The 21,299-nt window shown below is 62.5% G+C and overlaps 4 protein-coding genes across 4 annotated transcripts; all 4 read left to right on the top strand.

Annotated features, from left to right (window-relative positions):
• Positions 1 to 729: 729 nt before the first annotated feature.
• On the top strand, positions 730 to 1,768 carry MNEG_3025 (hypothetical protein; the record flags this gene model as incomplete). Its single annotated transcript, XM_014048499.1, has 3 exons — positions 730 to 913; positions 1,289 to 1,374; positions 1,697 to 1,768. The coding sequence occupies 3 exons, from the start codon at positions 730 to 732 to the stop codon at positions 1,766 to 1,768; spliced, it is 342 nt and encodes a 113-aa protein (XP_013903953.1).
• A 3,185-nt stretch (positions 1,769 to 4,953) lies between these two features.
• Positions 4,954 to 6,387, top strand: MNEG_3024 (hypothetical protein; the record flags this gene model as incomplete). Its single annotated transcript, XM_014048498.1, has 4 exons — positions 4,954 to 4,992; positions 5,178 to 5,377; positions 5,544 to 5,633; positions 5,901 to 6,387. The coding sequence occupies 4 exons, from the start codon at positions 4,954 to 4,956 to the stop codon at positions 6,385 to 6,387; spliced, it is 816 nt and encodes a 271-aa protein (XP_013903952.1).
• Positions 6,388 to 6,900: 513 nt separating this feature from the next.
• Positions 6,901 to 15,509, top strand: MNEG_3023 (4-hydroxybenzoate hexaprenyltransferase; the record flags this gene model as incomplete). Its single annotated transcript, XM_014048497.1, has 14 exons — positions 6,901 to 7,180; positions 7,516 to 7,581; positions 7,881 to 8,107; positions 8,412 to 8,495; positions 8,720 to 8,830; positions 9,005 to 9,075; positions 9,356 to 9,392; positions 9,579 to 9,767; positions 10,071 to 11,498; positions 13,277 to 13,545; positions 13,909 to 13,984; positions 14,304 to 14,363; positions 14,576 to 14,746; positions 15,033 to 15,509. 14 exons carry the CDS (start codon positions 6,901 to 6,903, stop codon positions 15,507 to 15,509), a joined length of 3,546 nt encoding a protein of 1,181 aa, XP_013903951.1.
• An 897-nt stretch (positions 15,510 to 16,406) lies between these two features.
• Positions 16,407 to 20,717, top strand: MNEG_3022 (hypothetical protein; the record flags this gene model as incomplete). Its single annotated transcript, XM_014048496.1, has 11 exons — positions 16,407 to 16,487; positions 16,654 to 16,739; positions 17,014 to 17,110; positions 17,345 to 17,464; positions 17,595 to 17,758; positions 18,110 to 18,359; positions 18,959 to 19,078; positions 19,373 to 19,631; positions 19,934 to 20,058; positions 20,264 to 20,392; positions 20,568 to 20,717. 11 exons carry the CDS (start codon positions 16,407 to 16,409, stop codon positions 20,715 to 20,717), a joined length of 1,581 nt encoding a protein of 526 aa, XP_013903950.1.
• Positions 20,718 to 21,299: the final 582 nt, after the last annotated feature.

The raw sequence follows: 21,299 nt of genomic DNA, 5'->3' as shown, positions 1-21,299 counted from the left end.
CCGCCCGTCGCAGCAAGTGCTTTGGCGAGGAGCGCAAAGAGGGGATCCCTACACGTTTTGGGACGACCCTCAATGTGAACCTCTTCCAGGGGTTTGTGGGGCCTGCATGCGCAACCCGTATGCATCATGGACCCAGTGGGGTCAAGTGTGGACTGCGTTTCGGGCAGTACACAGGAAGGAGGCCTGGAAGCACCACCGCGCTTCAACGCGCCCCTGCTTGGAAGCCACAGCCCTTTTCCCGGTGGCCTGGTGAACTTGCTTGTCACCTCCCCCCCATACCACAGCCGCACACTCCCTCGACCTGCCACGCCAATCGCTCAACGAGTGTGCCAATTCTGCATCCTTGCCTCCTCTTGAAACTTTGTATTTGCCTTTTTTCCCCTGCTGCAGCATGAATACCTCATTCCAAAGGGGCACACCCAGGAGGAGCGCATATCCGCATACGACGGTGAGCAGCTTAAACGCGGATGCAAACCCGAGGCACCGCACGCAGGGCAGGGCCGCAGGGCATGCCCATCACGCCAAACGCGTCCTTGGCAACCCGCTGGCCCCCCCCCCGCACCGGCCGCTGCTGCCTCACACCCTCGCAAGCCAAGACGCAGCTAGCACGAGCTTGCAGGGATGATCCTCGTTTCCCCATAACTGTCCCCACTCCCATCCCAACGCCAGCGGAAACCTCGTAATTTGTCGCCGCGACCGCGACCTCCTCGATTTGCAGGGGCCGGCGACATGATCTTCACTGGGTCCGGCCGCTTCAACCCCACCAGCTTCTACGACGGCCGGCCCGCGTGGCACTTTGACGACGACAGGCCCAACATCACCAGCTTCACCGCGGGCGGCTGGCGCACGCTCCACACGCTGTTCCAAGCGTGGGCCGACGGCGTGGTGGACGAGTTCCGGGACCTCGGCGGCGGTGAGCGGGGCAAGCTCGGCTTTGTTTGCGTTGCTCGTGGTGTTTTGGGACTCCTTGGAGGTGTGTGTGCACCCGCTGTGTGGGGATGGGCTCGATGATTTGTGTACAAGGGAGCCTCTACCAGTGGTGCCTGAGCAGAGAGTTCTGCACGCAGGGTGAAGGATTCAGCAGAGTTACACCATGTGGCCGCAGCGAGCCGAACTTCCAAGGTGGATTCGAGGAGGTTCAAGGGTTTGTGTGACATCGATTGTCACCTTGCGCAGCACACAGCAGCACATTCCAGATCAGCTTCAGCTCTTGCAACTGCCAACAACCCTCGGCGCCCTCTTGTTGGCTGCATCCCCACTCCGTCTACGATTGCGCCCCTGTCCGCAGGCGCCCTGATCGGGAAGACGTTCTACACACCTCCTTTCTTCCGCGGCCGCGCGCGTGGGGACACCAACTATTTCATGCTGTTCCAGGTGGGAGCTTTGGGCGGCCGGGCGGCCTGCATTGCACCCACGTTTTGATCAAGCTCGGCTGACACTTGCAAAACACTCATATCTTCCTGCACCTTGCTCAGGCGGCTGTGAGTTTGGATACCTGCATGCATGTGCGCAGGCGCGCACACACACACACACACACACACACTCTCGCTCTCTCTCTCTCCCTCTCTCTCTCTCTCTCCCTATCACACGCATGCATACAAGCACACACACACCCCTTCTCTCTCTTTCACCCTGTTACACAATCAGACATACACAGACTCATGCACACATGCAAACACAAACTATACTTCAACAGGCTTGTACTAGGGACGGCAAGGTCCCCTGGAGGCCGGAGCAACGAGAGGTGCCAGAGATCGGGGACAACTGACCACTCGCAGAGTTGACCACATGCAGACCACACACGCTGTTGAAATCAGTCTGACAAACACCTACCATAATGCAAGCCATACAGAGCATGACGTTTGTGCCCAAGGTGCCCGGCTGCGCGCCTGCCCCACTCAGGCGGGTCGATCGGATGCAACCTTTGACTGTTTTGACCAGGGCCTGCTGGCCCTTTTACCTGCGCTGGAAATTACCCGACTTGACCAACCGGCTGCGCAACTTCCTCTGAACAAGAGAGCGCATGAAATGGGGCGGCTAACCAAGTCCTGAAATCGCGATGATTGACACCGCACTTTTTGAAAGTTTGAATGTATTCCGATCAGCCTTTGTCCACGTGGTCTGCAGGCAAGGATGCAGCAAACCCTTTGGTGCTGCTTGCTTGCACGCCTGCTATCGCTCTCCGCCGCAGGCACACTCAGTTTGTGGCGGAGGGACTTGGGTATTGTATGTCATCAGTTTTTTTCTACACCTTCCTATAGGCCTCCCCGCCATTCTTTTTGTACATGTATGTGTGCTCCGCGTCCCCATAGCAGACCCACCAGCCGCCATCTGCCCCCTGGGCAGGCTGGAAAAGCAGTGGCCCACCCGCACGTGCACACAAAGCATGAGCTTGGAGCAGCTGCGCCGGGCGGCAGCGGTCACTGCAGTTCCCATTGGATTGCAGACGCCACACTGTGTGTTCATTTCCAAACACGACAAGACAGACGCTGCTTTGCGCCACCGGTGCATAATCCCCTGACGGGACCGCTGATTCAATGGTGGCCGCGTTTGCAGGGCAAGGGAAACACTACAGGACGCATGTGTGCTGGAATCGATTTCTGAAGAGGGGACGCCCCGCGCTGCTGCACCTGCGCCGCTGGGCACCCGTCTAGTGCACTGCTGGACCAACACGAACACGCGTGCTGCCTGCACTACAAGGTTGTTTTGCAGGCAGCATGCAATCCGCAACGTAAGGACGGGCTCAGGTTTCAATGTGTGATCACAGCTGAGATTCACAAAGGGGCGGTCGAGGGCGTCGTCGCTTGAAGCCAGGTTGGGGTGTGATAGAGCAGCATCGCCAAAGAAATGTACAAGTCTGCTCGGCGCAACGTCCCCGAACTTTTGCAAATTCCCATTCTGATGCCCTCCCTGTCCAAGCAATCTGGCTGCAAAATCCATGGGTCACCCAATGGCCTCGACCGCGCACAGCCGCAAGGCCGCTGCTGCTGTGGTGGCATCCACGCATGGCGTAAAACCTGGAGCCTCTGCACAAGGTTCCCAAAAGCTTCAGGCAGCCCCGGTGCAGCCCACGTGAGCCGCAGAGCATACGAACTTGCCACCGGCTCGCCGGCTGCTTGGGATGTGAAGGCGCGGACAACGTCCACGCAAATCTTGTCAGGCTAGGGCCAATGTTGCAGCCGCCGTCAGATGCCGCAACCTCGATTGCGTGCAAGGCAGGCGCGGGTCCCAGAATGGCACACACTGACTGGAGCGCATTGACGGCGCCTTTGGGCCCGGAATTGAGCCTGGCAGGCGGCCCGAGAGCCGCGCATCCGCCCCAGCCGCACTGCACGCAGGCGTGTGCGGCCATTCGGGACATGAAAAGCATTTGTAACATTTGGCAGCTTTACTTGCTGCATCAAGACCGACACAGGGGCAGGGCTGCAGGCTGCCCCTGTGTGGGTCGGATCCAGTAATGTGCCCCTCCGCCGGCCCTGGCGGTGCCACCACCTCTGTCGCAAACGCGCCCTCTCGGCAACGCTGCCGCTGCAGAGCACGCCGCCCACGCCCAGCGCCGCCTCGGCGCCTCGGCGTCTCGGCGCGAGCTTGTGTTTGCTGGCGTTCGGCGGCGCAGCGCGGCCGCGGCGGCCGGCGGGTGCGCAGCGGCGATTGGGCTGTCGCTGCAGGCCGCGGCCGCGTGGGGCTGTCCCGTTGTCCTCCCCAGCTGCGTTCCCAAGGCTGGCGCGATCGCATAATGGCGCGCTCAAGAGCGGGGGTCTGCATGGGCCGGAGCTGCACGCACGTGGGCAGGGGCCTGGTGTCGCTGCTCATGACGGCCCGATCACGCGTGGCGCCGCCGCCGCTGCAGCCGCATCACTCGGGGTGGCACAGCATGTCCGTTTCGACGAGTTGCAGGGTGGACGGGTTGCTGCGCGCGGCGATAAAGTGCGTTGCCTTTGGGTGCGACTGGAGATTGACTAAGAGGCAGCGAGCGGGGGTGCAGGCTGCGCCACTTGGACCAGCTGCCAGCACGCAAGCCAGCATGCTACACCGGGTAATAAGGCATGATTGCCAAGACAGCAAGAGTGGGACGTACGATGAGGCAGAATGCGGCACGCATGGGTCACGCATGCGCCAGGGCTGTGGCGGCCCCATTTACGCTAGTCTTAATGGCTCCTTCAAGGGGCCGTTCAGGCTGACTGGGGAAGTAGGCATTTTGTACACTGCTGGCCAGGGCGCTCCAGCCGTGCGACGCTTCTGCTGCCGGCTGCGTTTATTTCCATGTCAAAGCTGTTGCAGCATTCTGATGGATGTCTGCTTGGCCGTGGTGAAGGCGGAGCATGCGCCCACGCACATGCTGTTGTGCAGCGGTCGCTGCATGCAGCACAAGCAACACTGGCAGGTGGCAGTCTCACAAACCTGGCAGCAGGCTTGCCGGGATGGACTGCGTCAAAAAATTCTGATTTATCATTCATGAACCCACCATCGAGCTCTCAGTCCCCCAAGAAACCCGAATACGAAAGGGCTCGAAGTTTGTCACGGCGCAGCTTCAGCCGCTCGGCGACCGCTCCTCTCGCCCAGCGATGCGTGTCACATGTAGCTTCAAGACAACAACGCGATTCTTTCAAAACCACTCTGAATTTCAAAACGCTCGATTGCGTGTTGCGGTTTTTTCGCAGTGCAGGCGACCTGCGAAACCAAGCAGGAGCTCCCCAGAGTGTCTTGATCTACTATATAACATAGGATATTAACCCTTGCCTTATGCGAACGGTGCTCTGACATGACCTGTTGCTTGCGGTGCGATTGGGTGCGCCTGCAGCGTAGCGTAGCGTAGCGCAGCCTGGGTGCGTGAGCAGGAGCAGGAGCACAGCGTACAAGCGCCAGGTGCGGAGGGTCAGGGTGCAATATCACAATCTGCAGCATGCTTGAAATCACCGCTGACCCTGCCCTTCTGCCTGCACACATGTGCAGATGGCGGGCCCGGTGATAGAAATGGTGTATGATGCCAAGGTGTGGCGAAACATCAAGCAGGTGACGAGTCCCCAGCGGCTGAAATCTTGCGGGCACCACACACTGATGATTCAGTGATTTAAGCAATGCCCAGCAGCCCATCTTCCAAAACCACGACTCGCCTCGACCTGAAGCCCAGGGGTCCAGTTTTTGACACATGCATTTGCCGGTGTCTGAACGCGCAGAGCCTGGCCATGTGCTTGAAAATGGGCGACGCGGCCAACCGGCTGCACATAGGAACCACCAGCTTCAAGAAGCTGCTGCGCCACGTGTACAAGCTGGAGTACTGGCCGGTGCGCCAGGTCCAGTCCGCCTACAAGGCGCTGCGCGCGCTGGCCGCCTGGCTCCCGCAGTGCGCCAATTTTTTGAAGGAGAACGTCAAGAGGTGCGCTTCTCTCCAAACATAAGGCTGTCAGCACCGCATGCCAAGGCCAGTAGCTCACACTTAATTTGAAACCGCGTGCGACGCCACGGATGTCGGTCTGGAACATCCCTAAGAAAGTGACCCGCAGTGACTCACGCCTTTTTGCGCTATCGTATTGCCCCCGCAGCGAGATAGCGGCGGTGCGCGTGTGGGTGCGGGCTTTGCTGTCCGACCCGCGGCTGTACGAGTCCGAAGGCGTGCCTAAAGATGTTGTCAGGTGCGGGCAAGGGCTCATATACGCATGCATGGGCACGCATGTGCATGAGCGGTTGTGGACGGGCAGACGCTTTTGCATGCATGCATGGGCGCGCACAGGCGCGGGCTTGCGCAGGGTCCCCTTGTCGTGCTTGTGCCCCACAGCCCATCAAAACATTACAGTGTGTGGTCGCGGCTTGGAGTCGACCTTTTCCCACACACACCAGATGTGCTCCCTCAGTCCCTCACATCCGGCTGTGTCTCCCCCACCTGTCCATCCTACCGAAAGGATCATCAAGGCATGGCACAGGCGCAAGTACAAGCACAAGATCAACCACCGAGGCGAGGCGGAGGACGAGGCGTCAGACGTTGAGGAGGAGTCGGCCGGGTCCCGGGACCTAGGGCAGGAGGAGGCGGCAGCCGTAGCGGCTTGGGTGATGGGGTCAGAGGGCCCCGCGGCGCTACTCGAACAGGGCGCGCGAGTTGGGGCGGCGGTGCATGAGGCGGCTGCCGGCCGGCGGGCGGTTGAGGCGGCGGAGCGGGACGCCACCGAGCCAGCCGGAGTGACGGTGGTTAAGCAGGCGACGGTGAAAACGCAGCGGGTGGTGGTGCAGCGGGAGCACGCGGCGGTGGAGACGGCAGCAGAGGCCCTGCTCGCGCTGGGGATGGGGGTGGCTGACTCAGCAGCTGCGGCAGACAGTGGCAGCGCTGACAGCTGCATGACAGATGCGCCCTGGCCATATGCTGAGAGGCGGCCCCGCCCCTGCACGCGATGACCCTGAAACGCAGCATCTGCATCATACTGCCCATCACTTCACAGCGTCTCCTCACTGCCCAAAACATAGCCGCCGCAATGGCGCGCCATCCACCAGCATCCAGGGTCCATCCATCCTTCATGGCCAATTGGAGCCGCTGCACATTCTGTTTTTTCATTTTTGGTTGGAAAGTCTGTAACTGAATTGGCTTTCAGTCTTTTTTTTGGATTTGGTGTTGTCATGCTGCACCGGCTGACGCCTCACGGCTCAGATGCCTCAGTCTCACCCGCTGCGTGCCGCCGGGTGCCACCCCGCAGCAGCAACACAGCCCCCGTAGCCCCCATGAAACGTTCATCCCGCCGTTTTGATTGCTTCTGATATGTTCAACAATCACTACTACCAGGGCTTCGCAAGCACAGAGTTCGTGGCCTCTTGGCGCGTAACAATTGAAAGCCGCTCGCCGTCCGCGGGCACCTTGCGTGGCAGCCCTTGCACCGGGCCCAGCCCTTGAGGGCAGCTTAAATCGTCGCAACAATGTTGCGGCTCAGTGTAGCGGTGATAGTGTTGGCGGGGGCCCTCGGTCTCGCGGCCGCGCACTCGGAGGGTTTCATCCCCGACCTCGGCGACCTGGACCTGGGTGCCATCCAGACCCACAATGTCGTGGGAATACCCCGCCGCCAGCTGCGCGTCGTTGGCGCTAAGGTCACGCCGCCCAAGCTGCAGCTCCCGGAGTTCACGGCTCCTGAGCCGCCGAAATTCAGCAAGGCGTTGCCCAAGCTCCCAGAGCTCCCCAAAATCCAAATCCCCAAGTTTGGTGAGGCTACCTCAAAAATCTAGCTCGTCTATGGCTTCCCAAATCGCCGCAAGGCTCCCAATTCCTCGCTTCATATCGACTGCTTTGACCATTGTCTGCTCCCAACCCTAAGCAGCCAGATAACGCGCCTTGAGCTGCCTCGCCTGTGCAATAGGTTGACAGCAACGGACCCCTCAATTTGTACAGTGCATGTTGCACAGCAGGCAGCACTCGGTGGTTGGCGACCAACTGTGGCTTGCCTGCTCGTCCATCGAACCTGGCTCCTCCGTTGCATTCCAAAAGTCTCTTGCCCCTCACCCTGCTGCTGCCCCCCTTCCACTCATGCCTGCCGGCAGATCCCCCGAAGCTCCCTGAGCTCCCCAAGCTGCCCGAGATCCCAAAAATCAAGATCCCCAAATTTGGTGAGGCTACCCGCTGTCTGCCCGCGCCCCCTTTTCAGACTCCCTGCCTTTGACGCGTGTGCGATGTGCGCCAACCAGCCGGTGCCCGGGCCCTGCAGGGCTTCACATGCGTGCCAAGCATTGCAGCAGCATGCTCGGATGGCCCCCCTGTTTTATGCCACGCGTGGGCACCAAGCAGCATGAGTGCCTTGTGCCCATTCACAGCCTGTCCACTCGCCGATCACACCTGGCAAGCCAGCCCCTCCCACCCCCCCCCTTCCCCCTTCCGCCTGCCCCCCTGCATCCGCTCCGCCAAACAGATCCCCCAAAGCTCCCCGACCTGCCAAAGCTTCCCGAGTTCCCCAAGTTTGAGTTTCCGAAGCTGCCTGAGCTGCCCAAGCTCCCGGAGCATCCGAAACTGCCCGACCTCCCGCCGCTGCCGGCGCTGCCGGACCTCCCGAAACTGCCGGAGCTGCCAAAACTGCCCGAGCTGCCAAAAATGCCACAAATCACGATGGTGCCCCAGGAGACGGTGGAGTATGAGCAGGTGGGTTCTGTCTGCAGCACTGACTGATTATATTGCCACACTGCAGCGGGGAAGCCTGGGGACTCCTGGTGGCAGGGTACTAGCAGGGCACCAGCTGCTGGGCAGAAGCAATAAGCGACTGCCATTCGACTGTGCATTTTGCCGCTTGTGGTGGATCTGGCCGCTGGTCCCTTTCTTTCGCCAATGATAATCACGTTTGGCATCACTGCTCTGAATGCGATGTGCTGGGTGTGTTGCAAAGCATGCATGTTCTCACCCGCATCTGAATGACAACACCACCTCGCACCAAAATGATGGGTATCAGGTGACCGAGTACCAAGACAAAATTGTGACAACGAATGAGGTTGTCAACACACCTGTCACTACCATGGAGAACGTGGTGGTTAAGGTGTGCTGACTTCAAGAGGATAGATCAATTGATTTCACCCTGTCTTTGCACGATGACGCACGACTAGACTGGTTGCAATGCCGGTCTGCTCGTGCAAGATTATGCAGATCGCAGGGTGACATGCAGCGTGGGTCAACAAGCCCCATGATTCGCCAGGCCAGCAGCTGGCTTTGCACAGGAGGCTCACGCGGCCGGCGCTCGTTCTGCTCCGTGCCGCCCTGTAGAAGCCCAAGGTTGTGATGCGCACCGAGGTGATCCAGCAGCCGCACACGACCTACGAGTCGCACACGGAGTACGACAACAAGATGGTCAAGAAGCCAACCTTCTCAATGGAGGTGGGTCCAAGGTTGCGTTTCTTGATGTGGTCTTTTTGTGGAATCAGGCGAGGCTGCCAGACCCAACACTTGCAAGGTATGCTCCAGCAGCTGTGTTTTTGCAGCGAGTGAGATGAGAGCATTGCCGACGTCTCCAAGCTCACGCCGTTCTTTTGGCGTGTCCAACAATTGCAGCCCCAAGTCATCAACAAGCCCAACCTTGTCATCACGACGAACTTTGGTGGCGGCAAGGGGAAGGGATTCTTGTGAGTTTGTGCGGACCCGCCTGCCACGTCAGTAGCAATGGAGGTTCAGGGGATGCCTGGTGACATGCCAGGCGCACAATGTGCTCAGGGGCGGGGTTGGCCAGCAGGCATGTGTGCAGATGAGCTTCAGCCAAGGAGGCGAAATATGGCTGCAAGCGCCAAGGTTGGCGCTCCGTGGGCTGCAAGCGCTCGAACAAGCATCGCCATGCGCTCTACGGCAGAAGTATTCCCTCTGAAACTCGCCCCTACGCTGCTACGCCCGCCACTTGCCGCACTGCAGCCCTACATTTGACGCGGAGCTCACCAACAATCAGCAGGTTGGCCCCTGCCATTGATGAATTTTGGGAGTGTTGCATACGTCCCATGCGGGCGCAACCTTGCCCATGTGCGTGCGGCACTCACAGAGCCAGACCGCATGCTTCAGCCCTGCTCATAAACCCCAGCCCCACAATGCGTTTGACCCATAACCCATACGCCTGATCCTGCGGCGCCTCAAAACACAGGTGGTGATGAAGCCCTCATTTAGGATGGAGACCGATTACGTGCAGGTTCCTCGGACCGTCAAGACGCCGATTACGACGTACGAGGCGGTCACGGTCCAGAAGCCCGAGGTTGTGATGGAGGACACGATAGTGCAGCAGCCCAAGACCATCACCCAGCAGCAGGTGGTGCAGAAGCAGGTCACTGTCAAGGTGCGGGCTGCGATCGTGGTCTTGGAGGGTCAGTTATGGTCGGTTGTCAGCGTCTATCAGACAGGCCTGCACAAGGGGACACGCCAGGAGGCTGCTAGCGCCCATGCCGCATGGTGCTTACGCATGCGGCCAGGGAGCAGTGGCAATTTTTGCAGAAATTTGCTTTAACAGTCGGTGCTGCAGGGCTGGGCGAAAACCGCTTTCAAAGACAGGCAATTCTGCAGGGCCGACCTCCACGGCACACCATAGAATATGGGGGCCTTGGATTAAACCATTACCCCTTGCCACCCTTTCTGCACACAGGAGCCCGTCACGGTGACCCGCCCCGTAAAGAAGATCAAGTATGTCGCAGTGCAGACCAGCGGCAAGGGCAAGGGCGCCGTCGCCTACTCCGGGAAAGGCAAGGGCGGCGCACTGGGCTTGCCCCCGGGCCTCATCAACAATGGCAACATCGGCGGCATCCCGCCGCTACCCGCCCTGCCCGGCGTGGCGGGCCTGCCGCCGCTGCCAGCGCTCCCCGGCGTTGGCGGCATCCCGCTCCCCGGCGCCGGCGCGGCGGCCGTGCCGGACGTGTCGGCTCTTGCGCGCAGCAGCGGCAACGACCTCACCGCGTTTGCAAACGGCGCTACCAACTTCCTCAACGGGATTACTCACGGCATCAACAACATTTTCAGCGGCAGCCGCGGTGGCGGCAGCGCCGCCGGCGTGCTCAGCAGCGGCGGCAGCGGGATCGTGACCAACCCCGACGGGTCCATCATCGCCGGCGGCGGCGTGGCCCCTGGTTACACCGTGACTACGAGTTACGGCACCCCTCCAGCCACCGTCCTCGGCGGCTCCAGCACAACCACCGCCGGGTCCACCACTGCGTATGGCAGTGGCACGATCGTCACCAACCCAGACGGCTCGATTGTCGGCGCGGGCGCCGCGGCCGGCTACGGCGGCGGCGCGGCCGTCAGCGCGGTCGGCGGCGCGGCCGCGGCGGCCGCGCCGAGCGGCCAGGCCGCTGTGATCGGGTCCAACACCATCATCACCGGCCCCGACGGCAGGCAGATCGACCCCAACACGCTGGCAGCCGGCGACGTGCTCCCTCAGGGCACCACCATCAGCAACGCGGTCGGCACTGCAGCCAACGGCGGCGGCAGCGGCGCGGCGGCGGCGCCCGAGAGCGGCGTCACGACCATCACCACCGGCAACGGCGGCGTGCGCATTGTCAACAACCCGGACGGCACGATCAGCGCGATCCCAGCTGTTCTGCCCAACGGCGGCTCCCAGGGCGCGAGCGGCGGCCGCCCAATGGTGAGCTGGAGCGGCGGCAACGCCACAAGCTACGTTTCTGGCATCGGCCCGTTCAGCAGCCAGCCCGGCATCGTCAACGGCTTCGGCCTCACCAACGCCGGCTTCCCCGTCGTCGGCAACACGCCGGTCGCGTTCCTGCCCGCGGAGCGCGCGGCGCTTTACCCCAACGCGAACACCACCGTGAACTGGCCCTGCGGCGACAAGCCCCTGGGCACAGAGATCATCAAGGGCGTCCCCTGCGGCGTCAACCTTGTCGCCGTGCCGACCGCCGCGCTGCCGAGGCAGGTGCTCAACCAGATCGGCTACAACATCGGCGCGGGCACGCCGTCGCCGTACGGCGCGCCCCTGCAGGGCTTGGAGATGGGCAGGAGCAACCCCAAGGAGTCTGCCCTGAAGCAGACGACCGAGCAGAAGCTCATAGCATACATGCAAAAGGTTGGTTACTTGGGACAGCCCTCTGGGCAAAGGCGCCGGGCGTGGAGGGGGGTGGGGTGCCGGTGGGAGGGGTTGCTTACGTTTACACAGCTTCAAAATGGGGGATTCGATGGGAATTGATGGAGTGCAACACTGGATGGGCGCAGATCAGGTTGACACTGGGGCGCACGCGTGCGTGTGTGCACACATGCATGCCAGCGAGGGTCCAACGCATGGGAACGTCAGAGGATGCTGGAGGCATGTGAGCCGAGCTTCCGGGCGTTGGCCCGGCTGGGCAGCCTCTTTGCTCTATCAAACGCTGACCGCTGCCGTGCACAACTTGCCTCGCTGCTGCTCCCACACCGCAGGGACATTGATGGCTGCGGCTTGAACCCCTGTGCCCTGCTAGGATATTTACAGTACCTCGAATCCGCAACGAATTGCCAGCGCGTGCCATCTCGCTCGCAAACCCTGGCTGCAACACGCCGGGCCCGCCCTCCCTTGCGCGCCAAAGCGCCCCCTCTGGCAGTACAATGCATCTCTTCGCGGCTGTCCGGCCGGCGGTGCAAACTTCCGGCCGGCAGCTACCACCACGACACTCACTCCTCCAGCTGAGTCCACTTGGTTTCTGGGGGCGGCCCTTGAAAGCTTTCCGACATGACACTCCAGTCCACTGGCGCGCCTTATGATTCCAAATGGCTCCGCCTGGCTGCCTTGCCCCTTTCAGCCCGTCACTGCCCCCTTTCTATTCACCAGCTTGGAAAGGGGGCCAGGGCTAGGGCTCAGGGTCGTGGTTCTTTGCTGACTGAATTTTTTGCTTGCTGCCAACGCCGCGCCACCGTCGCGGCCGCCATGCAATGCACGGGGCGCCCCAATGCACTGAAAACGTGCAGAAACGCTGCGCCTGGGCTCGGGCGGCCGTTCCAGCCACCCGCCGCAGGAGTTGTGGCGACATGGCGGCGAGCGGCTCGACGGAGAGAGTGGCGTGACATATGAACCAACCTTAGATGGCAACCGAACACTTGGCGCCACTGTGCCTGTTCTGTAACCTGCCTCAAGTCACCTTGTTACACGAGGGCTACTCTTGCTGTGTCATGTGTCGGCCGCGCTCCAAGGATAACTGGACTGGGGGGATGGACTGATGTGTGTTGTCAAGGTCCAGCGATTGAGCTGCCAGGCTGGGCTTGCCACAAGTGATGGCAAGGCGCATGACTGTGTGGATGAATTGAACAGAATAATCAGGAATTCCACACCTCGATGAAAGTGTGTTCTCCCTCTGCGTTGTCCCACTGGCTGGTTTCGTGTCTGTCCTGCCGTGACCAGTGGTCACTTGGTGACCCACCCGGCGCCTGCCGCCTGCCTGGTGCTAGATCATGATGTTGAAGGAAACGCAAACGCTGCTACCTTACCAAAGTTTTACAGCACGATTAGGGACGGGCGACGCAGCAAGTCCTTGGCTTGCAACGATTTACTGGCCAGCTCGCCCAACAGACGCCCGGAATGGCCGCACAAACATCTGAACATGTGCTGCGTCTAGCTGCGGGGAGCCTGCTCACACGGTGGCGGAGCTTGCAGGCACTGAAGCAGTCGGCGCGGGCGCTTCAGCAGCAAGCGTCGCCGTATCAAGCTGCAGCGCAGGCTCCATGGAGCTGTGGCAGGCATGAAATTTCTGCTCATGCAAAGGTAAATCCAGGCTGTTGCGGCCGTTGCCACTCTAAACAGAAGCAACTGCTCAGCGTCAGCTGGTGCTGACACTGGCTGGCGCTGCAACATCTGCCATCCCATTGACGGCGTCGCAGGGATTTGCAACAGAGGCGGGCCCGCGCGGCGTATCCGATGTGGGCAGCAGCACTGCCACAGAGCAGCAGCAGCAGCAGCAGCAGCAGCAGCAAGAGCAGAAGCGGTGGCAGCAGCAGCAGCAGGAGCAGCCGCCGCAGCAGCAACGGCAGCAGCCGTCGCGTCCAGCCTGGATTGAGCAAGTGCTCCCCGCAGCCGCGCTGCCCTACGCACACCTCATGCGCCTGGAGAAGCCGATAGGAACCTACCTCCTTGCTTGGCCAGGCCTCTGGTAAGCGGGGGCGTGATCGCTTGGCTGCCAGGCTTCCAGATGCGAGGGATGACACACCCCCACACACAAACACGTACTTAAATACATGCATACGCATAAGCATACACGGCAGCACGCACGTGTGCACCAACGCGCACGCGCACACGCTGTGGCTGCGGAAGAGGCACACAAAGCGCCGCCGGCGCCCCCGCACCCGCCGGGCAACAACCGAGGGCGTCCGGATGTGTGCGTCCGCCGCCGGCAGCTCGTCAGGCGGACACCCTCCATGCCTGGCAGTTCCTGCTGTTGCGGTCCAGCAGCAGGCGGGCACTCTTTGCAACCCAACCCTCTCTTTTCTACCTTTCTTCCCCGCGGCCGTTGCAGGTCCATTGCGCTCGCAGCGCCACCGGGGCAGCTGCCAGACCCCTGGCTGTCCTCTCTCTTCATTGCAGGGTCTGTGGTGAGCGCAAACGCGGCACCCCTGAAGCTCTGACACTCACATGCCTTGATCAAAGCCTGGCTGCTTCGTGCATGCTCTGGGGGCTGCGACTTGCCCCTGCGCGGCGGGCAAGCATCCGCAGCTTGTGCGGCGCGCAGCTGTCCCCTTTTCTGCTAGCAGCACGGCTTGCATGCTCCACCGGACGGTTTAAACTTGACAGAAAATGCCAATCGGGTAAATGTTACGTGGCCTGATCAACACCATACTCGAAATGCATGCTGAAAGTCTCGATAAGCTGTTTATTCCGTACATGCTGCATGCACCCGTGCCCGCCCTGCAGCTGCTGAGGGGTGCTGGCTGCACGGTCAACGACCTGTGGGACAGAAACATTGACCGCCAGGTGTGGGGATGACCCCTGTATGTGTGTGCCAGCCAACTCCTACCGGTGTTCGCCATCACACGGGGGGAGGGGGGGATGTAACTGCCTGGGGCACTGGTTTTGGCAGGATTTTTCAGCCGCTCCGCGACCCCAGCATGTGCTGCCGCCTGCGCCGCCGGCGCCCCCGTCTGCGACATGGTTGCTTGTGGCCCCCCGGTGCCGCTCATCCCCAGGTCGCACGCACGCGCCAGCGCCCGCTGGCCAGCGGCGCAGTCACGGTGCCGCGGGCGGTGGCGTTCCTGGGGGCGCAGCTGCTGCTCGGGCTGGTGATCCTGCTGCAGCTCAACACGTACACGCAGCTGCTCGGCGTCGCGTCGCTGGGACTGGTGGCGGCGTACCCTCTGGTGGGCGCGGGGCGACAGCAGAACAAGGGGCAGGTTACGATTCAACGCCTTGAGTGCTTCCGCGTGGTCGGGAGACTGGACAGTCCTTGACCCCTTGAGATGCAGCAGCTTTATGGCAGCAGCTCATGTTGCTTGAGTTCATCTTGGCTGCTGGAAGACCTGACCACTCTAATTGGCCTTTGACCCCTTTGCAAACATGCACCGCATTTAAAAGGCCTGGCTTCGGAGCCCTCCCGCCCGCACCCTCACCGTCAACCCTCAACCCTGAACCCTAAACCTCAAACAGATGAAGCGGATCACAGGGTGGCCCCAGGCGTTCCTCGGCCTCACCATCAACTGGGGCGCCCTCATGGGCTACTCGGCCGCCGCCGGCGCGTGCGACTGGCCGGTGGTGCTGCCGCTCTACCTCGCGGGCGTCAACTGGTCCCTGGTTTACGACACAATATATGCGCACCAAGACAAGGACGACGACGCAAAAGTGGGGATTGGGTCGACCGCCTTGACGCTGGGCGACAGGACGAAGCCCGCGCTCGCGGCCTTCGCGGCTGCGCAGGCGGCATGCCTGCTGGCCGCCGGCGGCGCGGCTGGTTGCGGGGCGGCGTTCCAGGCCGCGGTGGCGGCGGGTGCGGCGCATCAGGCTTGGCAGATCGTGTCTGCTGATCTCAACAATCGGCCGGACTGCATGGCGAAGTTTGTCTCCAACAAGTGGTATGGCGCCATCATATACGCTGGGATCTTCGCCGACCGCTTGCTGCTGATGTAACGTAAGATGCGTGCTGCGGGAGGAAGCGATGTTCGTCGTGCCCGCCACTCTTTTCACCCGCGCAAGCATTTGTATGAGTTACTGAAACCGAGTGACCGTCAACTACTGGTGCAGAGCAGGATCACACACCCATCGTGGTGCACGCTGGCCTGCCCGTCGGAACAAGTGTTTGACCCACTTGGCACCCTTCAAAGTTCGCATGTGGTTGTGCTGCTCCTCTTTTTTCCATTTTATTAGTGCCAGTAGGGCTGGTCTTGGCCTTAACTGCCTGACTTTAGGTTTGGCGATGTTGACCGGCACCCAACACTTGGCATATGCACGATGGGTGGGTTTCAGTGAACCCTTCTGGGCCGAAGTGGACACTGTGCGTCGCGCCAAAGTTACGAGTATACTGGGCGTGGTTATGCCAGACCAGCTGAGCGGCTCCAGCTGTAACAATCATGCGAGTACCGGCGGAAAGGTTACGGGACACCCCAATCGCTTTGTGCACTCTGCTGCTTGCCGCACACTTGTTACTGCGATTCCCTGGTGAGGCGGTGGCAGCCGACTGCGACTCCAAGGTAGTTGAGGTGTACATACTTTCATTGTAACGCACGCACGCATCGCCTGCTCCTTGGCTGTGGCACAATTTGCTCAGTGCATGCACATATGGCACGCCAGCCGGCGGTTATCGTGGCTGGGTGACCAATGTTGTGACCCAACGAATTGCTTGCGTGTGGGGGCAGAGAGGCACACGACTTGAGCAGAAAGAAGTGCCTTCGCACACATGCAATTGGACCGCTCGACATGTGCATTAGGCAGGGGATCAGATCGTTTCCAGAGCCCTTGCTCCCAGCCATTGGCGATGACATATAGGTAGTGGTATCAGCTTTGTAACATTGGCGGGAGGGAGGCGGGATGGAGGAGGAACTCGGAGGCAACTTTGTGATCGCGGTGGACGAGCTTGGGGTGACAGGGCTATGGACGACAATCAAGGACGTAAGCATTTATGCTGCTGAACTGGGTGACGCCGCTGTCACAGGCTCTCAGTGCGATCCTGACAAACGCAGCGTGTTGCTGTTGACGCACAACACCCGCCGCTCGTCACACCCGCCGCCGGCAATTCCAAATGGCCCTTCAATCCCTGCCGCACCCGTGCGCACAGCTGCTGGAGGCGCGCACACCGCTGCAGGGGCTGATGCTCTCCAATAAGTTCGGAAAGCCGACGCAGGTCCCGAAGTTGCCGCTCACGTGAGTTTGGTGCCTTGCAGCCACTCTCGGCCCCAACGTTGAAAAACCTGGCACTGTCAGGCGGCGGCTCATCGCGGGTGTGTCTACCTGTCATGCTATGTCTCGAGTGCTACAGCAGGTGTGGCTCCCGCTGCATTGGGCCAGCACATGGAAGCAGGTCAGGACGCAAGACGTGCCGCACACAGCCGCACACGACCCCTTCACCTGCGTGCCCCGGCGCTCCTCACCCCACCATGCGTCCCGCGGTCCCCACACGCGCGCCCCGACCCGCCAGCTACGTCCTCTCCAACGACAAGCGGCTGCAGCGGCTGCGGCCGTTCTCCCACAGCCCCGTGACCTGGTTCCGCAACCCCTACACACACGTCATTTTGGTGCGCCCCCACGACTTCCATTGGAGGTTCATGCGGATCCTGTGCAAAAAGCAACTCGGAACTATCTGGAATCAACTCTCACGATGGGAGGCACAAGAGGATGCACGGCCGCGGCCAATCGGCTTGCTGTTCCGGGGATCGGATGGCCGCTGCTGCCTCTGCGACACAGCGCATGGTCCTGCGCCGGAGCGCTCGAGGCAGGGCAGCTGCCCCGCAGCTGCTCCTTCGCCGCAGCTGCTGGCAGTCGCGGCGGCCGGCCAGGGCCAGGGACGCGGCGCGGCCGCGCGGCGGCGCGCCGCTGGGCAGCTCCTCGGGGCGGGGGCTCGCCGCACCGCTGACCAGTTGGGGGCCAATGTTCAAGGACTGCTTGACACCCACAGAGCGTGCTGCTCGCTGCAGTTCTGATCACACAACAAAACATTGCACGAGAGACGTGAAATACGGTAGACACACGTGCACATCTGCACGCACGCACACGCGCCAGGTGTCCACCGCTGACGTCACCGAGTACAAGAGCACCACCCGGGCCATGGTCAAGCGCGCCACGCTGGAGATCGAGCGGGACTGGGGCAGCCCGGGCGTGTCCAGCGAGTGGCTGGTGCTTTACGTGCGACCCTTTGAGCTTGACGCCTCTGACCGCGGCGCCAGGTGGGCGGCAGTGGGGTGATGTCAGGGTGACGTCATCAACAGTGTTTTTTTGAGTCCTGTTTGTCGCCCCTTAGGGACTGCAGGGCAGAACGGCTGCGGGGGCGATGTGCGTGTCCGTCGCAGAGGCACGCCGCCGAGCGGCCGCCGGTCGCTGCGCCCGCCGGGGGGGTCACCAGGGGCGGCCTCGGCGGGCCACCAGCATGCTGCTGGCCGCGTCGCGGCGTCGCAGCGGGACCGAGCGCCGTTGGGTGTCCCCCAACACCCCTGTTGTCCTCGCCAATCACAGTGCATGCGAAAGAGCTCACATGGGCACGGGGTCACGCCCACCAATTTCACACCTTGCAACCCCAGGAAGGTGTTCGAACGTTTGAAAGACGACTTTGCCTCCAAAAAACGCGAGCGCGTCGTTCGGCTTGACGTCCCACTCCGCGCCTTCGACCCCGGCGCCGCCGCATCTCGCCGCGGCGCTGCCGGCGCTGGTGCCGGCGGGCTCGCGCCGCCGCCGCCGGCGGGGGTGGCCGGGCTCGAGGATTGGGACGCTGCGCTCAGGGATGCGTTGAAGGCCGGGTTTGAGGCGCGGCAGGCGGGGTACGACTCAGAGGTGTGTGTGTGTGTATGTGTGTGCGCGCATAGGTGTGTGTGCGCGCGCCTGTGTGTGTGTATGTGGTTGTGTATGTGTGTGTGTGTGCGCGGGCACGTGTGTGTGTGTGTGTGTGTGTGTGTGTGTGTGTGTGTGTGTGTTTGTGTCTGTGCGTGCAGGCGGTTGCGCGCTCCGCTATCTGTGGGGTCCCTGGGGGATTGCGCGGCTGGAGGGCGCGGACGCGTGCGGCTGGGTGGGGGGGCGGGCGTTGTGGGGCTGCCCGGCCGCCCTTCTTTCGTGGCGTGCGGTGGTCGCCACATCTGAGATCGCGGCGTCGCGAAAATCGAGGGATCAGAGCCCGCGCGCCCCTCCTCAATCATTGCGGTGCGCCGGCGCCTGGGCTCGCCGGCGCCTGCAACCGCTCGCCTGTCTGCTGGTTGCATCCCCCGTATCCCCCACACACGAGCGAGAACACCTTTTGTTCTTGAACACACGAGCGCGCGCACGCGTGCGCACGCACGCGCACACACACACACGCACACACACACACACACACACACACACACACACACACACACACACACGCGCACACACACTCAAACATGCCACCCCACCACCAGGTGCGCAAGCTGCTCAACGAGCGCCGAGAGCCCAGCTGGAGCTTCACCACGCTGTACCTTGTCAAAGACAGCTTCGCCCTCATGCTGGAGGGCGCGGGGCTGTGGGAGGACGCATTCCAGGTGGGGCAGTACGAGGCTGTGGATCGACTGGGCGATGGAGCGCGGTTGGTGCGCTTCCTTGGTTTTTGTGCGCTGTTTTGTTGAAGCGCGCGGTTGTGTGTGTGCGCGGCCGGCCGTTTGATAGCGGAGCGGTTTGTTTCCTCGAGAACCCCGGGAAAGAGCGTCTGAAGGCCTCGAAAAGTGCGAGTCCGCAGCGTCCAGCGGCGTCAGCGCCCACCCGTCCCTGTCTCTGCGTCGTTGAGTGTGCCGATGACGTCACATGACATCACATCATGCGTCCTTCCCGCCTCTCAGGAGTATGTTGAGCTCGAGACATGCTACCTCGACACACTCGAATCCTCGGCCTCGTTGACAGCCTCGGGATCCGGCTCCTCCGCCCAAGGCCCCGGCGGCGCGGCGGCGGCGGCGCCGCCGACGCCGCCCGCGGGCGGCGCGTCCCTTGGGCGTGACGGCGGCGGCGGGGGCGGCGGCGCGGCGGGGTCGGTGCAGGGGCAGCCGGGCGGCGGCGGCGGCGGCGGGAGCACGGCGGTGCGTCAGTCAGCTTTCGACTTTGGTGGGTGTGTTGTGAGCTCCGCAGGCTGTTGGGTGCACCTCCGCGCACCACAGGAGTGTGCCGCCCTACCCACCTCTTCACAGCTCTCCGTCATGGCCCATCAACACTGCTCCTATGCTCGATGCAATCAAACGCACTCTTGAAAGTGCGGGCCAGAACCTGCAAGCATCAGCATCCACACATCCAAACGCCCTGAACCCCCACCTCTCGCCCATACCCTGCAACCATCGCCCCCACCCCCACCCTTGGCCCCCATGTTCCCACCCCCTGACCCCCACCCCACCCCACCCCACCCGTGGCAGGCGTGGGGGAGGGCGATGACGTGGCGGTGCTGCTGACCACCTCCTGGCGCACGATGCGGCGCGCTGTGCTAAAACGCAATGGGGTTCCCGAGTTCCCCTTCCGCCAGTACCTCTTTGCGGCCCAGGTGCGCGTGAAAAAAAATGTGCGTGTGTGTCGCCTGTCATGCCGGCGGCGTCTTGGTCTTTGATGAGAGGCGTTTGGGTCGGACTCGGATTCGAAGCGCCTCCCCTTGCTGCTGGAGGCAGTTCTGCCCGACACCGCATGCATGTGCTCAAACCTCTATTGCGCTTGACCTGCAAACGCTGCGTTTCTTCGTTCGTCCCCCCCAGGCGCGCGCTCTGCTGCACCTGAACCGTCCCTTGGACGTGGCCGAGCGCGGCCTGATGTTCGTGCAGACAGTGCTGCAGCTGCTGGCGGAGCGCGAGGCTGCTGACGTTATCAGGCCGTGGTTCAAGGAGGTGGGGCACCCCCACACACGCACACGCGCGCGCGCGCCCGGCCGCGTGGGGCGGGGGCGTCGGGTCTCCTTGTGCGGGAGAGGGGCCTGAAAGGCGGGGCGAGGCAGGGCCAGGGGGGAAGAGTCGATTCCCACGCAGCACGGCGGCACCCTGGCGCCCGCCCAATGTCAGGCAGCACGCCTGCCGGGGCACGGGCGAGGGTTTCGGCGGGATCAGCGCACAGCAGCAGCAACCCCTCCGCACTCGTTCCAACACGCCGCGCTCCAGCTACCCGGCCGCCGATCGCCCCCGCAACACCCACGCCGCCACCTCCTTCCCCAATTAGTGCTGGGCGTTCTCGGCGTCTGCTTCTCTGGTGCAAGCCGTCACCGCCTACTCGCTGCGCCGCCACGCGCTGCCGTCCGACTGGGAAATGGCGGACCTGCTGCAGCCTGCCCACGGCGGAGGCCCGCAGCCGCCCGCTGCGCGGCGCCACGGCGCGGCGCAGCAGCAGCACCAGCAGCAGCAGCACGCGCCCGGCGGCGCGGCGGGCAAGGGCACCGTGGCGGCGGCGGCAGCAGCGCAGCCCGCTGCGGCTGCTGCAGCGGCGGCGGCGTGGATCCCTGATTCCTGGGAACTCGGATTGAATGCGGATGAGTTGGAGATCCCCGCCTTAGAGTCGACCCTGCTGGAGGGCCGTGCGCTTTGCCCAGTCACCGGCGCCTTGATCGGGACGGGCCCCGCCGCGCCCGCGCCGTCGCCGGGCGATTCGAACGGTTCGAATCCGCGGCGGGAAGCCCCGGACCGGCTGCTCAACTGCCTGCTGGGCCATCTTTACGGCCTGGCCCGGGGGGAGCTGCTGCGGCTCGGCGCCGCGCTCGGCTACGCGGCCGCGGGGCCGGCGGCGCGCGGCGCGGGCGCGCGGCTC

This window comes from Monoraphidium neglectum (genome assembly GCF_000611645.1).
Source record: "Monoraphidium neglectum strain SAG 48.87 unplaced genomic scaffold scaffold00365, whole genome shotgun sequence".
NCBI classification, from domain to species: domain Eukaryota; kingdom Viridiplantae; phylum Chlorophyta; class Chlorophyceae; order Sphaeropleales; family Selenastraceae; genus Monoraphidium; species Monoraphidium neglectum.
Note: the sequence above shows the minus strand (reverse complement) of the source record. Positions and strands in the feature narration are given on the sequence as shown.